The sequence below is a fragment of the Jatropha curcas genome, chromosome 2 (assembly GCF_041381405.1).
Source record: "Jatropha curcas cultivar XTBG-Jc1 chromosome 2, XTBG_Jcur_1.0, whole genome shotgun sequence".
Taxonomy (NCBI): domain Eukaryota; kingdom Viridiplantae; phylum Streptophyta; class Magnoliopsida; order Malpighiales; family Euphorbiaceae; genus Jatropha; species Jatropha curcas.
Genome location: NC_143152.1, coordinates 3,412,104 through 3,430,439, shown reverse-complemented (window position 1 = coordinate 3,430,439; position 18,336 = coordinate 3,412,104). Strand labels below are relative to the sequence as shown.

Genomic DNA, 18,336 nt, shown 5'->3' with positions numbered 1-18,336 from the left:
ATTTCTCAAATTTTGAACTGAAATTTCCTAAATGATTTAAGTTTCTATTGAAACATTTTTTCCCCATAAATATTCGTAATACGCATTTTGATTATAAGAATAATTTCATTTCAGATTTTTATTGAAATGTCTTAATTAATAACTAAATAACTTTTTTCTAGGAAATAACAATAATTAAGTTTTAATCTCAAATTAACTGGATTCAATTATATAAATCTTTTGTTTCTATTTCACTCTATTTATAATAAAATTGGTATTAATTATTGAGAAGTAATTAATAAAGATAACTTCTTATAGTTTTAGGTCTACTTTTTATTATTACCGTGTTCCATAATACTTGTTACATTTAAAATTTCACATTTCTTAAAAAAACCATTAAATTTGTCTAAGTTATAATAAATTATCGAATAAATTCACCATATTACTCTTAATTTAATAATAATTTTCTAAGAAAAATCATTAAATTGAAGTAATAACTATTGGTCATATACAAATGGCAAACATGAAAAAAACATTTATTATATCTTGAAACTACAAACGTGACAAGTATTTTGAAATAAGCTATTTTTTCAAACGTGAACAGTATTTTGAAATAGATATTATATTTAACATCCTCATTCGTCAATGCATCACACTTAAAAACCAAACTACATTAGACATTTGAAATGTCTTTTTCTACCATCAATTTGCAATTTCATATTCTATCTAAATTTAAGATTCTCAAAACTTTTGCTAAGCTCATAAATGAAATTATTTTTTCCTAAGTTAATTGTATAAAATTAGTAAATAACCAATTTATGTATTTTATATGAAATTAACTAATTAGCAGTGAATTGAAATCTACATTAATTTATCACTGAATTGTATTTCCATCCTTCCAAATTTCAAATAGACTCATATTAGTAAAAATAACACATTTTTCAAAAATTACATCATTTTTCTACAATAACACATAATTTATACTTACTTACCCTACATCTCCATTGTTGAATCTGCAAGCATTGTAACCCTCACACCACCCAATTTCATCAATCAAATGCTGAAAACCACCATAGATGGTTCCTTCATACCTTCCTAAGGGCCCGACAATTTATTGGATAAACACAAAATCATCTCTTCTTAACGGTCTAATTCTAGTATAAATCTTTGATAGTTAGTGAGAAAATGACATTTCAGTAATTCTAGAACTTATTAATGGCAATTTAGGTATACCAATAAAAACTTACACGCAACGCGTCAACGTTTACACCGGCAACTCCCAGTCATTCCTTCCCACCGACAGCTTCTGCCGGTTACATCGACCGTACAGAGCACAGCAGAATTATGACAAAAGATTTAATTACCAAATAGTCCTAATTGTACTTTTATATACATTTTCGTCCTTCATATTTTAAAAACATCAACAAAAGGTTTAATATTCACACAACTGGAAAATACTCTCACCCCCGTTTTATTTATTTGTTATTTCGTTTTTGAAATGTCTTAAAATATTTACAAGATTTTTAAGTTTATACATTTAAATAATAACTTTTCTTATAATAACCTCTATAATTATTCATTAAATGAATAATTTTATTAATATTATAATAAGTTAAATGTAAAAATAGACAAAATAATTTTTGTCGATTAAATTTTTAATATGTGTCTTAATCATCTAGACAAAATAAGACGGAGAGAATATTAAATTTGAAGAGATAACCACAGTATTTAGTATAAATAAAATTTTTAAATTTATATTTTCATATTTCATATAAAAGAATTATTATTTTGCTAAAAATTAAATTTTATAAAAAACTTATTATAATTAAATTAAATTTTATCACGTATAAATTAAATTTTATGTAGACTTGTATATTATTTGGCCTTATATTTGAAACTTGCAATTTTTTTCAAAAGTTGGAGTCACTTAATTTACAATGTTGTTTACAAATTGACCAGCCAACTTATGTTGTGAGTTTATTTATACGAAATAAAGAGTTATGTACTTTACAATATGATAATAACTTATATGTTATTATATTAAGATCCAAAATAAATTTTAATTTAAAACATAAATTCATTGTTGTTTTAAGGATTAGATTATCAATTTATAAATTAAGAAGTACTAATATGTGTATGAAAAAACTTTGTGGGGTTTTTCAGTAATTAACCTTACAAGTTATAACAGCAACAACCAGCGCCTTTTAAATGCCATCGTTCCTGCACTCTCCACTCCACCCCACAGCACCGACCATTTTCACATGTCTTCTTAGGAAGAGAAAAGTCGCTCTCTAGAGAGAGAAAGGAAATAAATTTTAAAGAAGAAAGAGAAGTGATAATCCCGAAGATTAGATTGTCTTCTACTTAAGCATTTTCAGAAAGCTTCATTTCGGTGTTGGAAGCAGAGCTAAAAAATGCTGCAGTAAGTTCTACTTTTCTTTTACTGTCGTTAGTTTACTATTGTTTTGTCGTTTTGCTTCTGTTTGTAATTGTATCATGCCCTACGGCTAATAAACAGCTAGAGAATTGACGTGACGAAATGAGCTGCTTTGAGCTTTTAAGAGAATGGTGTGATCTGAGGAGCGCAATCTTGTTTGCTTGTTCTTTGTTTATAATATGATAGAAGATAGATTAGATCTTGTCCTTCTCTGTTTTGTGTTTTCGCTTTCCGTTTGGTTTCTTTAATCTTAATTTGTGTCTTGGGAGTTTATCGGTTGTTTATTTTAAGTTCTGCTTGAGCTTTCATTTCAGGTTTGTTTTTAAGCTTCAAATTCTGGTTTTTCTCTGAATTTGCGTTTCATTTTCAGGTTTCTTTACCTGGATGCTTGAATTTAGCTCACTGGCAGTACAATGTACATATATATATATATATATAGAAAGAGAGAGAGAGACATATAATTCAATGATCGCCATAGTTTTAACAGATCTAATTTTTGAAGCTGTTTAAACCGGCAATTTCTATGCTAGATTGGAATCTGTGTTTGGTTCGCGAGATTATTTTTTGTAAAAGAAAAAAAAAAGTATACTCTTGTCACTGTTATCGTTTTGTAATGTCTGCTTCTGTTTCTTTCGTTTTGGGCTTTTTCACTGTTGAACTTTTTCTCTGCACTTATGATTGCCACCTCACTGAGATACTCACACCGAGTTTATGCTATCTGTAGGGCCGGTGATCAGTGACCAATGTCACGTTTATTGCTCTGCTAGTAACTCTCTTTAGTGCACTTCCTCTTTTTAGTATAGTGTCACTTTTGCTTAATTGTCAACTGTAGTAAACAAGCAGATTTTCATAATTGCGGGCAGAGCTATTTTGCCTCTTTTGGAAAGTTGGTCTTTTCTTGCCCTGTTTCCATTGCTTCTGTAAAAGAATCCATAGCATAACTCGAGTGGTCCTTGTGCTTTATTTCTTCTTGTTTTGACTTCTATTTGTTGAATCTAACCCTTTTTAGATAGCTTTATTGATATTTCTCATTTTTCTTCTTTCCATGGTTGTGCCAAATAGCTTGTATGCCTCCTTTTCTTTCTCTTTTTTTTTTTTAAGTTTAATTTTTGAATTTTTGTATAGTTTTTTTATAGTTGTTAATTATTGTTAAATACTGAACTTTCCTCCTACATTGCATAAACCAGATGCTGATTCATATTTGCTGCTGTGTTGTTGCAGACTCAATTGAATAGTTCAATAATTAACAGAGGAAAGGGGAAGAACAAGTCGGCTCTTTATAAGTAGGTCAAAATGAGATTACATGAATTAATGCATTTGGCTTGTTATTTTATCAGAGTTTTTGTACTGATATTGACTGCTTTTTTCTCCCCACTTTCACAACAGCTGGCTTGTTCTTTTCATTTTATTGTATTTGGAAAAGGCGAAGCAACTGAACTATGAAGGAGACTGACAAGAGGAGAACTCCAAATAATAGCCAATCAAAGCGCTCTGCTAAAACTGAAAGGAGAGACCGAAAACCAAACCAATCATTGAGTGGAAAGGAAACTGAACCTAGAAATTTGCCCGCTAAACCAGACACCGGTGTTTTAGTAAGTGATTCAAACACGGGCTCTGAGCCCACTGAAGTTTATGAAAACATGGTTATACATTATGTGGATGATGTCAACAGGTTTGAGGAGGCACCTCAGGATCCAAAAGCCAATGCCACAGTTGAAAAAATAAACAAGAATGGGATTTTAGATGATTGTGTAAGTGATTTAAATAAAGAGCCTAAGCAGGGAAAGGAAGAAGAATCGGATGCTGACACAATAAAAGATTCAGTATCATCACAGGGAGATTCATTGACAGCAGATGATGAGAAAGTAGAAAGTGTTCCAAGAGTACCTAGAAGTGTTAGCAATAAGGATTCCTCAGAAAGTTCTCGTGGATCAAGAGTGAGATTGGATACTGGAGCTAGTAGATCTACACCTAAAGCAGTGAATAACACTCCTAAGAAACCTGCAAAAGCAAAGAAGGAACCACCAAGAGTTACTAGCAAAAGTTCTTTGGATAAAAATAATAAAAATATGAAAGTTCCTGGTAAACCTTCATCAGTGTCGTCTGAGGGAGCTGATGATAAACCTGTTGAAGATGTAAAAGATATAGAAGCTTTGGATGAGGCCTCAAATGGTACTCAGAGTATTGCAAGTGACAATGAAACTGTTGATGCTGAAGAAAATGGCGGACATGGGAACGAGATAGCTTTAAATCAAAGAATTGAAGAAATGGAAATGAAAATTGGGAAACTTGAAGAGGAGCTCAGAGAAGTTGCGGCTCTTGAAATTTCACTGTATTCCGTGGTGCCAGAGCATGGGAGTTCAGCACACAAAGTGCATACACCTGCACGACGCCTTTCTAGACTCTATATTCATGCTTGTAAGTATTGGACCCAAGACAAGCGAGCTACAATTGCTAAAAACACAGTGTCAGGGCTTGTTTTGATTGCCAAGTCCTGTGGTAATGATGTTCCGAGGCAAGTAATTATATGTCTTTTTGTGAAAACTGTTTTAAAGTATTGCTTCCAGTTGCTGTAGACTAAAAAATGATCTCCTTCTGTATGTTAAGGTTAACCTTCTGGTTGTCCAACACCATCGTGCTGAGGGAGATCATTTCTCAGGCATTTGGCAGTTCACGCTACTCAAGTCCGCTTACAAGGTTCACCGGGTCCAATGGGGATAGCAAGAAAAGTGAAGGAAAGTCTATGCCACTGAAATGGAAGGGTAATTATGGTCATAAACAAGTTGGTGGTTTTATGGAGCTTGTGGATGATTGGCAGGAGACAGGAACCTACACAGCTGCATTAGAAAAAGTAGAATCATGGATATTTTCTCGAATAGTTGAGTCAGTATGGTGGCAGGTAAGAACTATAGACTGCTATCAAGCTTTATCATTTGTATTGATCCTTAATGACTCACGTAATAATCATCTAATAGAAGTAATCAGATAAACTCTCTCTCTCCCCAACTTTTTGTTTGATATAGACCTTAGGTACTGACTGAATTCAGTTGCAATTTGCCAACTGTTAAATAAGATACTTCTGTATCAGTCATATTTTCCCTCTAACAATACAGGTTTCATAGTTAAAATCATGAAACGGTCTTGCTAAGATTATTTCTTGTAAGTAATCCTTATGAAGGCCTTCTATGTGCTTTTCTCATGTTTTCAGGCTTTGACTCCACATATGCAATCTCCAAGTGGGAGTTTGTCCTCCAATAAATCCTTTGGAAGGTTGTTGGGACCAGCCCTGGGCGATCAGCAGCAAGGCAGCTTTTCTGTCAACCTTTGGAAGAATGCTTTTCGAGATGCCTCTCAACGACTTTGTCCTGTTAGAGCAGGAGGCCATGAGTGTGGTTGCTTGCCTATTATTGCAAGAATGGTACATACTTTTCGTAGTAGTTGCTCTTCATGTGTATCTTTGACTTGTATGTTGTCTTACAGACATGGAATTTATGAGTATGAATCCTGAGAAACTTCACAGTCCATGAACATTTCAGGAGATTTTGATCTGGATAACATTCTTATCGGCTCTTTGTTTGTGTCAGGTTATGGAACAGTGTGTTGCCAGATTAGATGTGGCAATGTTCAATGCTATTCTGCGTGAGTCAGCCCATGAGGTTCCTACAGACCCTGTATCAGATCCTATTGTTGATTCAAAGGTTCTACCTATACCAGCTGGAGATTTGAGCTTTGGTTCTGGTGCACAACTGAAAAATTCTGTATGTAACTTTGCTTTAAAAATTTTACTGCCTCATCCATCTTTACCAGCTTGGAAAAGCGTGTTAACATTTTGATATATTTCCTTAGTGTAAAAACTAGTAATATTTGCTAAAGAGATCATTTATCTTCAAGCAAATTCTTCTGAGGATTCACTAATTTACCGAGTTTTATTTATCCACCAAATATTTTTCTGTGGTAAATGAGTTTTCAAATGATATGGTTACATAATTGTGGTACTAAATATGAGAACGTATGTCTCAATGTAGGTTGGTACTTGGTCCAGATGGCTTAGTGATATGTTTGGCATGGATGTTGATGATTCCCTTAAAGACGATCAGCACAGCAGCGACAATGATGAAATGCGAGATGGTGAACCCAAAGTCTTCCATCTTTTGAATGACTTAAGTGATCTTCTCATGCTTCCAAAAGACATGCTCATTGACAGATCAATAAGAAAGGAGGTTGGTTTTATAATTATAGCAAATGTACTATGCACATGAAGATCTCTCATTTTTATGCCTTTTTAAATTGATGAATTTCCAACTCTGTTTGCTTGACGCCATTACACATTTCACAGGTATGCCCTTCAATCAGTCTCCCTTTAGTTAAGCGGATCCTCTGCAACTTTACTCCAGATGAGTTCTGTCCAGATGCTGTCCCTGGAGATGTATTAGAGGCATTGAATGCTGAGGTAGGATTTTACTTTTCTTCCAATTTGTTTTTCCTTTATTTCTGCACAACCTTTAATACATTGCTGCCAGAGAAGTGTTATCCTACAATATAATTGTTGTTGAAACGAAAACTGTTGCTGGTGAAAATGCTATGCTAACCCTACCACATCATCCATGTCTAAACATATATATAGTCTTAAACATACTTTTTGCTAGTTAAAGAAAAATAGAATCAACACAAAAAGTTATTTTTAAATCTTCATTTCTTTTTCTAGACTATTGTGGAGCGGAGATTGTCAGGAGAGACTGCGAGAAACTTCCCTTATACAGCTGCCCCAGTTATGTACACAGCAGCTTCCTCTACTGATGTTGCAGAAAAAGTAGCAGAGATAGGAGCAAAATCTCATCTGTCAAGGAATGTATCTGTTGTACAGAGGAAAGGATATACCAGTGATGAAGAATTGGAAGAACTGGATTCTCATCTTACGTCTATAATCGAAAAGTTGCCTCCATCGCCAAGTATCATGGCTAATGGCAACAGAAATGGAAAGCACACGGAACATACCGGTCATGTTGTCAAAAATGTAAGGTATGAACTCCTTCGGGAGGTGTGGTCTGCAGGAATGTGAAGAGCGATTGTGTTGTATATAAAAGTTTGTTTTACATTATTAAGTATATATGAAAAAAAAAAGAGAATCATAGGAAAATAAGCAGAGTGATAAATGTTGAATCAAGTGCAGGAATTTTCACGAGCTGCTGAAAAGCCATTAGCCTTTTTTTTTTTTTTTTTTAATCTTTTTGGGTATACTAAAAACAGCTTGTCATCATCCAGTAGCATTTATGTAAGGAAAAGAAAAAAATCGTTGTTTTTCATTAAATAAAGGATTTATTCCGTTTTAAAACGCCTACAGCACAAAGGTATCGTAGAATTTAATGATCAAAAGTTCACATTTGCCTTTTCTTTTACTTTGACAGTCATTTTCGCAAGGCTTGAAACGACTTGATTGCATGTTTGAACTTATCAAAAACCATAAACTAGGGATGCTAATGGGTTGAGTACGGGGCGGTTTTCTATTATCCGTACCTCACTTAAACCAGCCTGTCCGGAGCAGTACGGGTCGCAGGTCAGACCAGAATGGATTGGATTAATATATAAAAAATAACTAAAAAAAAAGGCCCAAATTGGGTTGGTCCATACCCACTCCATTAGAATCAAGTTTGAACAGGTACCCAACGGGACAAATAAAATGAGCATCCTTACCATAAACCATTAGAAAACAATTGAAGTGCCAGGGATGAAAGGAAGCTTTGTCGGAGTCGAAGATTTTTAGATGATCAACCTATGGGCTGGCCAAGGTTTTGGCAGAGTTGAAATTTGTCTTAGTTTTGAAATTTTAGCGTACTTGACCCGTTGACCGATCAAAAGGATAATTGATTAATGAGCTAGAATATGTGTTTAGCATCCAAAGTCAGTGAATGCTTTTCTTCTATGGTGTGGTAAAAAAAAAAAAAATTTAAGCAATTACAGTGACATGAAACCGAGTGCAAAAGCTTAATTTACATATAATTTACCAATGCGACTCATTAAACGAAACTTCTGACCAAGAAAAGAACGTGAGATTTAATCAAATTGCATCGTGGAAAAAGGAAATACTCCCTACTACAAGAATCTTATAGTAAATTAAAAGCATTGCTCTAGGCTCTTTGAGCCACCAACCATTGCTAGGCTTTCTATCGTCTTGCAATAAGGTATAACCAAAACAGTCCCAAATTATATCAATGGCATTTTTATCCTGCCTACAGTATATCAATCAATCTCTCAATTCCTACAAATTTGGAAGAATATATTCCTATCTATTGCCCTCCAAACATCACCACAAGGATAAACCTTTACTTAAAAAGACCATGCAACAAGGCAAACATTAGCTACCATTTAAACTATCACAAAGAACTTGTAAAGATTCATCATGCCATAAAGCATAAGTGAAGTAATGTCATAATGCACTCTCATGGATCAAAAATTTTCAAGATAACATATATAATCCTTAATGTCTAACTTAAAAAGATTGAGACAGCAAATTTCATTCCTTAGAAAATTTAACGAGCAACTTCAAAACAAAACATAGAACAGAAAGAATTCGACACTTAGGTCCTAGCAGCAACACCGGCACCTGCAGGACGAGCTACTTGACCGGTCTGACCTGGCTGTCCAGGCTTTGGCAGGTCATCCTGAAACATAAACAACACAACCGATAAACCAAATTTGAAATAGAGCATGAAAAATGACATGTTCATAACACGCTCGAGAAATTAGGACACTGTCAACAGTTCATTAAAGACAGAAAACTACTGCTTTAGCATTCTAATAACACAATCACAAGTTTATTTCCGTGAATTACAGAATCAAGGAAAGAAACATTGAGATTAAACAAGATAATTAGATCACACCCTTATGTAATCAAAATCAAGCTAAAATATAAAGACAAAATCAAACTGCAACTACAATTGTACTTGAATTGGCACAAAGGACCCAACTAAAGAAGACCCCAACAAATGGCTCAAAAATATATGTTTCCATATCAAATATTACAAGAGAAAACTATTACATTCAGCAACATTAGAATGTGTAATTTTAAAAAACAGACAACAAATGAACCTTTCTGATTACATACAGGTTACTGCGAGTTTAAAGAGTAATTTTATTGCCCAATTTTTAAGAATCAACAGAAAAATAGCAACATAGTAAATAAATTATGAAGCAAGAAGAAGAATAAAAGATCTAAGAAAAGAAATATTACCCTGCGCCTGAGGAAGCGCTGTGGTGGTTCACGGTTCCTGCGCTCAGTGCGAGAGCGAACCCTGACAACTCTGGAGTGAATGGCACATGAAACACAGTATTGCATCTTCACATACAGCTTAGGAAGAACATATCCTGAATAATCATTCAAATCAATCCATAAACATTGATCTAAAACATAACCAAAAAAGCGATAGTAGAGAAATATACCATCATAAACACAAGAATCCTGAACGTCCCTAACTGCAGCTTGCTCAACAATGTTCCTCACAAGAAATCTCTTGATAGCTTTGTCCTTTAATCAATCAAAAACCAGGATTTTTAATAATAAAATCAACAAATATAGGAATAAGATAAGGATAGTAGTGGTAGAGGTTACCTTAGGGCAGCATTTGCCGCAGTTGGAACAGCGAATGAACTTAACGTGACCACGGCCGTGCTTGTTGCGGCCACCGTTTCTTCTCTTGAATGTCTGCCAAAAAAAAAAAAACCAAAGAGGGAAATTTTTAGAGTTTTTGAGAAAGATCTGAGAGCGAAGGAGGCAGTAATCTAACTTACCATGGTTGATTGTGGCGGTGCTGGTGGTTCTCCCTACAAAGAAGTGGCGGTGCTCGACGCTGCTTCTGTTTGCTGCTGCTAGGGTTTTGCACAGATAAGAAATGAGGTGCTTTTATAGTGGGATTGGGCCAAGCACCTACATAAAATAGACCCATTGATTGATGGGCTTTTTTCGCTTGCAGTTTCCGGGTCGGGTATTGGTAAAACTTTTTACACCATCGTAATGTTAGTATATGATTTTTACTTTATTAATGGCAAAAATTCCATATTTAAGTGCTTAAATTTATCAAGTTTTATCCACTAAAATCTAGTCCTTTTACCTTTTATTCAGATACAGAGTAAATGGTAAATTCTAGTTATTAATGGCATAAATAAAATAAAAACTTAATTTTAACAAAAAAAATAAAATTTTATCGACTTAATTTTAACGATAAAAATTAATGGCTTAATTTCAACAAAAATAAAAATTCGTTGACTTAATACTTTGATTCAAATCTCGCATCAATGACTTTTTAACATACATTATTATCATTCTTTAATCACTTAAATAAAAATTTAATTCTAACTAAAATAAAAGTTAAAAGGTTGAATCTCGATAAATAAAAAGTTCAATAAACTAACAAAATATGATCTATTTGGTCTTTTCACTAATATATAAAGGATGAGAGATTTCAAATTCAAGTTCTCTAGATATTTCTTTACTACGATGAAAAATAATTTCTCTCGTAGGTGTTAGAGAATTACGAGGAAATTTACCTCTTCACCCAAATGGAACCTAATCAAAAGCATTTACTATTAATATTACATTACAAATGAATTTAATTACATTATATAAGGCTTCATTACAGCTTAGCAAATGTTGACTGAGTTCATCTCCTTGTTCACTTCTTGAGATGAATTTTCTTCCTCCTAAAATTATCCTATGAAATTGCAGAGAGAAAGTTCGCTCTTCATTTGAACCATTTCTCATCCCAAATCAAAGTCATTCTCAACACAAATTACTCTACTTTAGTATGAGTTGAATTTCTGAGTCTCAAATTTTCTAATCCGATCCAATACTCTTGTATTACTTTTCCCAATTGGTTTGCCAATCCAAACCCAGAGCAGAGAATACCTTACAAACACTTTTTCATTCCTCAATCAGAGGAGATTTTAACTAAGATATGTGAAATCAACTTGCATTCTTTTTTTTTACTTTTTTACAGACAAAGACCTGAAACAAAAAGCTAAGAGAAACTATTCTTCTGCATTCAAACTGGACTTGAATTCTCCTCCAAGGTTGAAAATTCTGAACATGGAAGCTGTGGTTTTGAGCTTAGTGACACGAGTCCTCTTACAACTTCAACCATTGAAGGTCGTTTCTCAGGCATCACGGAAGTGCATCGAATGGCAATATCTAGAGCTCCTAGCATCTCTTGATGGAAAGAATTTGGTATTTTAGGATCTAGAACTGAGATTGCCCCATTGGTTATGTTGATTTTCCTTCTAACCCATTTCAGGATATCAAGAGACTCAGTTGGTTCTGCTTGTTCAGCTTGACGGCCAGTTATGAGCTCCAATAGCACAACACCAAAGCCGTAAACGTCCATTTGCTCTGTTGCTTTCTTGCTGTATCCAAGCTCTGCAATCAAGAAAATAACTCAATAAGCCATATGAGGTATTATAGAAAGAATTAGAGTAAGTAGCATATTTATGTTCTAAAACATGGTATTCATGCGCATCAAAAGCATACATTATGTAAATGCAACTATCCATATAAAATAAGTTCAATGAAATTCCTGGTTATGCCTAGTCGAAATAATTTTACAAATGATAAGGACTTAAAATTTCAGGAAAAAAAATGCGCATGCATACCATCTGATTCTGTTATGTAAATTGTAGGAAGGAAAGAACTATATATACCAGGAGAGTTGTAACAGGAATTTGCAGATTCTGAAGCAATGGTTGACCTGAAGGCAGCTTCTCCCACAAGTCTATCAAGGGCAAAATCTGTAAGCTTTGGTTCAAAATCCATATCCAGAAGAATATTCTTTGACTTGACATTTCTATGGAGTAAATGCGGAACATAGTCCTTGTGAAGGTATGCCAATCCTTGAGCAACCCCAGTGGCAATCCTTAATCTAACACTCCATTGCAACGGACAATCAGGCTTGCCAATCATATCCCCCAAGCTCCCCTTTTGCAAATATTCATAAATTAGAAAGATGCATTCATCTGAGTGGCAAAAGCCGAGAACTTTAACAATGTTCTTATGCCTAATCTTTGCTAATGTCTTGACCTCGGCCTTTAATGCTTTTGAAGTTTGGTTACCAATATTGACTATCCTCTTTACAGCAACTAGTTCTCCACTTGGTAAGCTTATAATGTATACTCTGCCAAAAGCTCCAACACTTCCTGCAGCACTTTTTTCGTCCATTGCCATGGCCAAATCATGCTCCGTTACTCTAAGAGGATAGAAAAACACTGATCGCCAACCACCCATTTGAGATTTCCAGTTAGAGGATCTACGGAACACAAAAAATGCAGCAGCAACAAGCAAAATTCCGATGCCAAAAGCAATAGAGATCAAAGCGCATGCCATTGCACTGAGACCAACAGAATTCTGGTGTCTTGGCATCTCATCAGAGCACGGGTTAGGCAATCCCGGGCCACATAGGCCAGGATTTCCTTCCAAGAAAGAAGCAGGGAGACCAGAGATGAGAGCAGAAGGGACCTTACCAGAAAGTTGGTTAAATGATACATTGAATAGAGCAAGCTTCAAATTTTGAAGCCCTTGTGGAATTGAACCAGTGAGATTGTTATTTGACAAATCAAGGTAAGTTAGCACGGGCAAATCAGCAAGAGATGGTGGGATTTCTCCAGTAAGACTATTATCTGCCAAAGATAATGAGACCAATTTCCTACATTTTTTGAGCTCAGGAATATGACCAGAAAGGGAATTATGCGACAGGTTTATAATACTCATAACTGGAGAATCACAGAAATTGGGAGGCAATTCACCAGAAAAACCATTGAGAGAAGCAGAGAATCTATATAAGCTCTTAACGGAACCAAGACCATTAGGAATTTTACCAGTAAAGCTGTTATTATCTATCTGCACTTGCTCCAATTGAGCTGCCATTGATATTGTATCTGGTATTTTTCCAGAAAATCTATTGTTTTCTGCTCTGATGAGCTTTATTTTGCTTAATGACCATAATCCATCTGGAAAATCACCAGAAAACTCATTATTTTGGACTTGAAACCTCTCAAGGTTCAAGCATTCGTTAATTGAACCGGATATTGCTCCTTTAAAGAAATTAGTATGCAGACCAAGATTTATGAGGCCTTGAGCACTGCATATACCATTAGGGAATGACCCAGAAAGCTTATTTTGTGAAACATCAAAAGAAACTAAGCTTTTAAGAGAAGGCCCTAACGTTGGAGGAATCGCACCACTTAGATTGTTCTGCGACAAGTCCAAAATGGCTAGGTTTTGCAAACCCACAAAAGAATTAGGAATTTCACCGTAAAAACCAGAACTTTGCAAGAAAAGCTGCTCCAGCTTCTTAAGATTCCCAATATCACTAGAAATCTCACTCACCAAATATGCATTTTGAGACAGATCAAGAACAGCAAGGTCACTAAAATTCCCAAAAACAGAAGGAACACTACCTGAAAGCAAATTGCTTCCCAAGTTGAGAACTTGCAGCTTCACCAAAGACCCAATGCTTTCTGGTATCTTTCCTTCAATATGATTTCTGCTAAAATCAAGAACCCTTAAAGACTGAAACTGAGAAATCTGATCTGGGATTGTACCCCAAATAAGATTATTACTAAGATTCAATGTTACCAAAGAACTACACTGAGATAGATGAAGAGGTATAGGCTGGTTAAAAAGATTATCAGCTAGACTGAGAAAGGTCAAATTGGTAAGTCCGCATATAGAAGCAGAGATTTCACCTGAAAGATTCAAACTTTGAAGATCAAGAGAAGTTACAGTTAAAGAAGAAGTGCCATTGGTGCAAGAAACTCCAGTCCATTTACAATAAGGGACAGTGGAGTTAATAGACCAGCTTGAAAGAGTGTTCTTCGGGTCTTCAATGGATGTCTTGAAGGAAAGAAGGATATCAGCTTCAGTTAAAGCTGAACTGATGAAGAAGAGGGTGAAGCAAAAGCTAAAAAGGAAAACAAGATAGTATCTGCAGGTTGCAGAAGCCATTGAAGGACCCAAGAGAAAGAGAGAGAGCTTTGTTTATGTTGTTTTCAATGTTTTCTATATATCAGTAGAAGCAAGACAGCGAAGAGAGAAAGCAAAACTGAGAAAAATGGACTCCTATAGCCTACAGACCTTGATGTGGTTGAGGGTATCACACATGTGTGAAGAAGTCAGTGTGACTTTTTGGAATTTTTTGACATTGTATATTATATAAGAAGATAGTCATAGCATGTCAAATTTTTAATTATAAAGAAGATTATAATAGTGGAATTTCTATTATTTAGTAATTGCATTATCAGGGTTCTGCTCATTTTCAGAGGAGAAGATAAAGGTAAGACAATAAATAATATATTAGACTTAACATTACAATAAAGAAAGTATTGAAGACTGTGCAATGAACATTAAAAGTTGTTATTTTATTTCAATAATCAACAGGATTAAAAAAGTAATATAGCAGTGATCAAGAAACAATATTTAAAAATGTATATATAGTACACTACTCTTGTAAATACCAAATAAAAACACAAAAATATTCTCAAATTTTATACATTAGTTAGGGTTTTATTTTAATTCAGAATTATTTTTTTCTCTAAATAACTTATGAATATTAATTTCTTTTTTATCATAAATGATAGTTTGATAATTTTATTTAACATTTTGAATTATTTGATAAAACTTATTTATACATCAATTCAAAATTTTAATTATATTAAAATTCATTTAAAATGATAAATCAAAAAACGAAAATGCATAAATGAATCTTATCTGAACTTTTAAATAATTTTTTATAAATTTAAGAATTTCAAGACTTATATTATTTAATTTTTAGTATTATTTAGCCTTTAATTTTATCAAATATTATCTCAACAAATAAAAGCGAGCAGATAATATCACTTAAAAGATAAGAGAAAAAATTGTTAGATTTTTGTTGATATGTTAATTTCATTTCATTCGATTATTTTGTATTATGCACAAATCTTAGAAATTAAACATAATAAAAAATTTATATTTCCATATATGTTCTTGCAAAATAAATAAGAACATAATTTACCTTCAAAAAAAAAAAAAAGATAAGGACATATATTTTGTCACATAGGTATGGACAGGGATGATCATAAGTTCACAGCAAGACCAGTGATTGATGTATAAACTACACTGTAGCTTTTACATGCACATGAGATCCAGCCTATTTGTCACTTACCAAAATCACATCAGTAGAATAAGGAAAAAAAATAATTACTAATTGCTTTTTTGGCATCCTCTCTTTTGCTCAAAAGTCAAAAACTATACAGTGAAATACACAAAAGACAGGATTTGACCTTCTAACTACTCATCAGAAAGAGTAAATACACTGCCTGCATTAATTTAAGTAAATGACTCCTTTTTTGCAAAAAAAATTCACATTCTCTAAACCAGGAATTCATCATTTGCTGTCTTTTTTAGAAAATATAGATAATTCATAATTCTACATGTCTTTTTCTTAATTAATTCATATTTAATGAGATGCACAAATATTCTAAATGATATTTTCTGCACATAAATGATATTCAATGAGAAGGGAAAAAGGAAAAAAATTCTTTTAGGTAAATATTGTATTTAGGCTTTTTACATGTATAAAATCTATCTTCAAAAGTTATCAGCAACCATCATTACACCATGATGAACAGTAATCACCAAAGATCCCTTTGTGAAATGGCTATCCTGGCTAAAATCTATGTGTGTGTAGATATATTACCATTTTGTTTTTGGGATGCGGTTGATGGGGCCATGTTTGTTTGGTTGGTGTAACTGTAACCCTGCCTCCCTTGACAATGCATTGGGTACCTACCTTTTCTCATATTATATTATTAAAAATAAGAATAATATTATGCATATGTCATTACATATGAATTTATCATATATTTTAATATTATTTACCAATAAACAAGTTAATTTTTTTAAGTTGGATTGAGGATGTATCGGAAAAATGGGATTATAACAATAGTTACAGGGTTTATTCATCAAAATTAGTTGTTTTAGTACTTATTAACTATTTTAATAGCGTTTAGATATTTGAATAATTAGTAATTGGTTGAGTAATTTTTCATAAAATATTAAAAAGTTAAATGTTACATTTATTAACTTTTTATAAAATGTTATCTTAATATTTAAAAATTAATTCAAACATTTAATGCGAAAAGTTATTTAAAAAATTATTGCCGAGTACAATCAGAGAGAGGAGAGATATTTGTAAGTACGCGCACACATCGGTTAAAATTGAAAAAACTAAATTAATTTAGATTGGTTGTTTATATTAATTAATGCAGTTTGATTTATAATTTTAGTTTTTTATTTTTGATTTAATTATAAAAAAGATAAATTAAAATTGCTGAAAAATCGTATGAACAAACCAAAGCAACTTGCATTATACATGGTTCAATTTTAATTTGACTTAAAAGATATAATATATTTCCATTTCAAAAAAAAAAAGTACAGTTTATTTAATTTTATTTTCTATCTAAAAATGGGAAAAACAGAACTACAAAGTCAGACCCAAAAATATAAATAAAAAAATAAATAAAGCTTTGGAATTTAAAAAGGACGAATCACAAAGCAACCAAAGGCTTCTCGTGAACGAAAAGAATGAGGACAAGAAAAGTCTGAAAGGTTAGGAAAGAGACAAAAGTCCACATCGCACGTGCCATGCGTGGGAACTCTTTTCAACCGCATACATATATTTTATTTTTAGTATTTGAAAATAATTAAGGGTGCACCGTAAAATTCCTATGTATCGTCACTTTCAGGTCACAGTGCAGTGGTTTTGGATATTTTGATCCCTACGATTATCCTGTAAAGATCACCCGCTTTTATCGCTGATGATGTAATATATTCCAACGGTGGAGATCTTATCTGGACCAATTTTGACTCACACTAGAATCCAACCAACCAAACCTAGCCAATTGGACAGTCAAACCGGGACCATCTTAAAAAATTCAGATTTGCCCTATTAATATTAATTTTGATGAAACCATGATCAAAACTAAACCCTAAATATCGGGGGCTCAAAGTATATAATATAAAATTTTTAGGAGACCAGTTTGTATATTTAAAAAAAGAAATACAAAATACTTCTTAAAGTTTCTCTTGGAAGAAAAGGGAAACCAAGCCACTGGTGACATAGGAAACAAACAATACGCTCTCTTTCAACATTATTGCATTAAGAAAACAAAATTTTAGGCAATAATGTAAAAATCTGTACCGCCCAGGCCAATGAAATTTTGATTTAGAATCCCATGCAGACTTTACTCACATGACACGACATGTCGTAGCAGCAGAAATTTTTTATTATGACCTTTCTTTTTCTTTTTCTTTTTCATTAACACTCCTCCAATGGTCCAATCTACTTAACCATGGATTACTAAAAACATGGTTTTCCCCTTACCATTAAACTATTGATGGGTCTACTTCATAAAACGACATTAATCTTATCTTTAAACAAATCAATATTCAACTTAAGTGCCAATAGATTAGGGAAAACAAGAAAGAAAACAAGGAGGAAAAATGATTTTATTATAAATTAAGGGTAGGAATACGAATTCTTAAATTGAAATGACTTGTTGGGTGAATGGCATTGGCAGGTCTTCTTCCCCCAAGCAATGTGAGAAGTCCATTTCTGCCAAAGGAACCAGTAGAAGGAGAGTACACTCCGTACATAGTAAATTAAAAACGAAGTGGTAAAAAAAAAAAAAGAAAGAAAAAAGAAAAAAGAAACAACTTCCCTCTAGTTGACTTTTGATATTGGATTTTGACTTGATAACAAAACTGGAAAGGGGGAGGACAACCATTATTGCATCCTCTGCCAAAAGATCTAATCAAAAAAATTTCACTGTCAGGTTCACTTTATTAAAGCATCCCAAGCAAAGCAAGAAACTTCTCTACCAATTAACATAAAATACTA

General features: G+C 33.3%; 3 protein-coding genes across 5 annotated transcripts; 1 reads left to right on the top strand and 2 right to left on the bottom strand.

Moving 5' to 3' along the window:
- Positions 1–2,206: 2,206 nt before the first annotated feature.
- Positions 2,207–7,748, top strand: LOC105634729 (uncharacterized). Of its 2 annotated transcripts, none has more exons than XM_012217632.4 (9): positions 2,207–2,401; positions 3,638–3,699; positions 3,803–4,931; positions 5,024–5,315; positions 5,625–5,834; positions 6,001–6,174; positions 6,442–6,636; positions 6,753–6,866; positions 7,122–7,748. In XM_012217632.4, the coding sequence occupies exons 3-9, from the start codon at positions 3,856–3,858 to the stop codon at positions 7,473–7,475; spliced, it is 2,415 nt and encodes an 804-aa protein (XP_012073022.1). In that variant the 5' UTR covers positions 2,207–2,401; positions 3,638–3,699; positions 3,803–3,855; the 3' UTR covers positions 7,476–7,748. The 2 variants fall into 2 exon arrangements, with proteins under 2 accessions (XP_012073022.1, XP_012073023.1); XM_012217633.4 differs by lacking the exon at positions 2,207–2,401 and adding an exon at positions 2,555–2,730.
- Positions 7,749–8,830: 1,082 nt separating this feature from the next.
- Positions 8,831–10,315, bottom strand: LOC105634728 (small ribosomal subunit protein eS26y). 2 transcript variants are annotated; one of them, XM_012217631.4, is made up of 5 exons: positions 10,202–10,315; positions 10,023–10,115; positions 9,854–9,938; positions 9,645–9,778; positions 8,831–9,075 (listed from the first exon to the last, which is right to left on the bottom strand). In XM_012217631.4, exons 1-5 carry the CDS (start codon positions 10,202–10,204, stop codon positions 8,992–8,994), a joined length of 399 nt encoding a protein of 132 aa, XP_012073021.1. In that variant the 5' UTR covers positions 10,205–10,315; the 3' UTR covers positions 8,831–8,991. The 2 variants fall into 2 exon arrangements, with proteins under 2 accessions (XP_012073021.1, XP_089573362.1); XM_089717236.1 differs by having other exon boundaries at positions 9,645–9,938.
- A 924-nt stretch (positions 10,316–11,239) lies between these two features.
- On the bottom strand, positions 11,240–14,585 carry LOC105634727 (Leucine-rich repeat receptor-like protein kinase family protein). Its single transcript, XM_012217630.4, has 2 exons — positions 12,104–14,585; positions 11,240–11,822 (listed from the first exon to the last, which is right to left on the bottom strand). The coding sequence occupies exons 1-2, from the start codon at positions 14,400–14,402 to the stop codon at positions 11,452–11,454; spliced, it is 2,670 nt and encodes an 889-aa protein (XP_012073020.1). The 5' UTR covers positions 14,403–14,585; the 3' UTR covers positions 11,240–11,451.
- Positions 14,586–18,336: the final 3,751 nt, after the last annotated feature.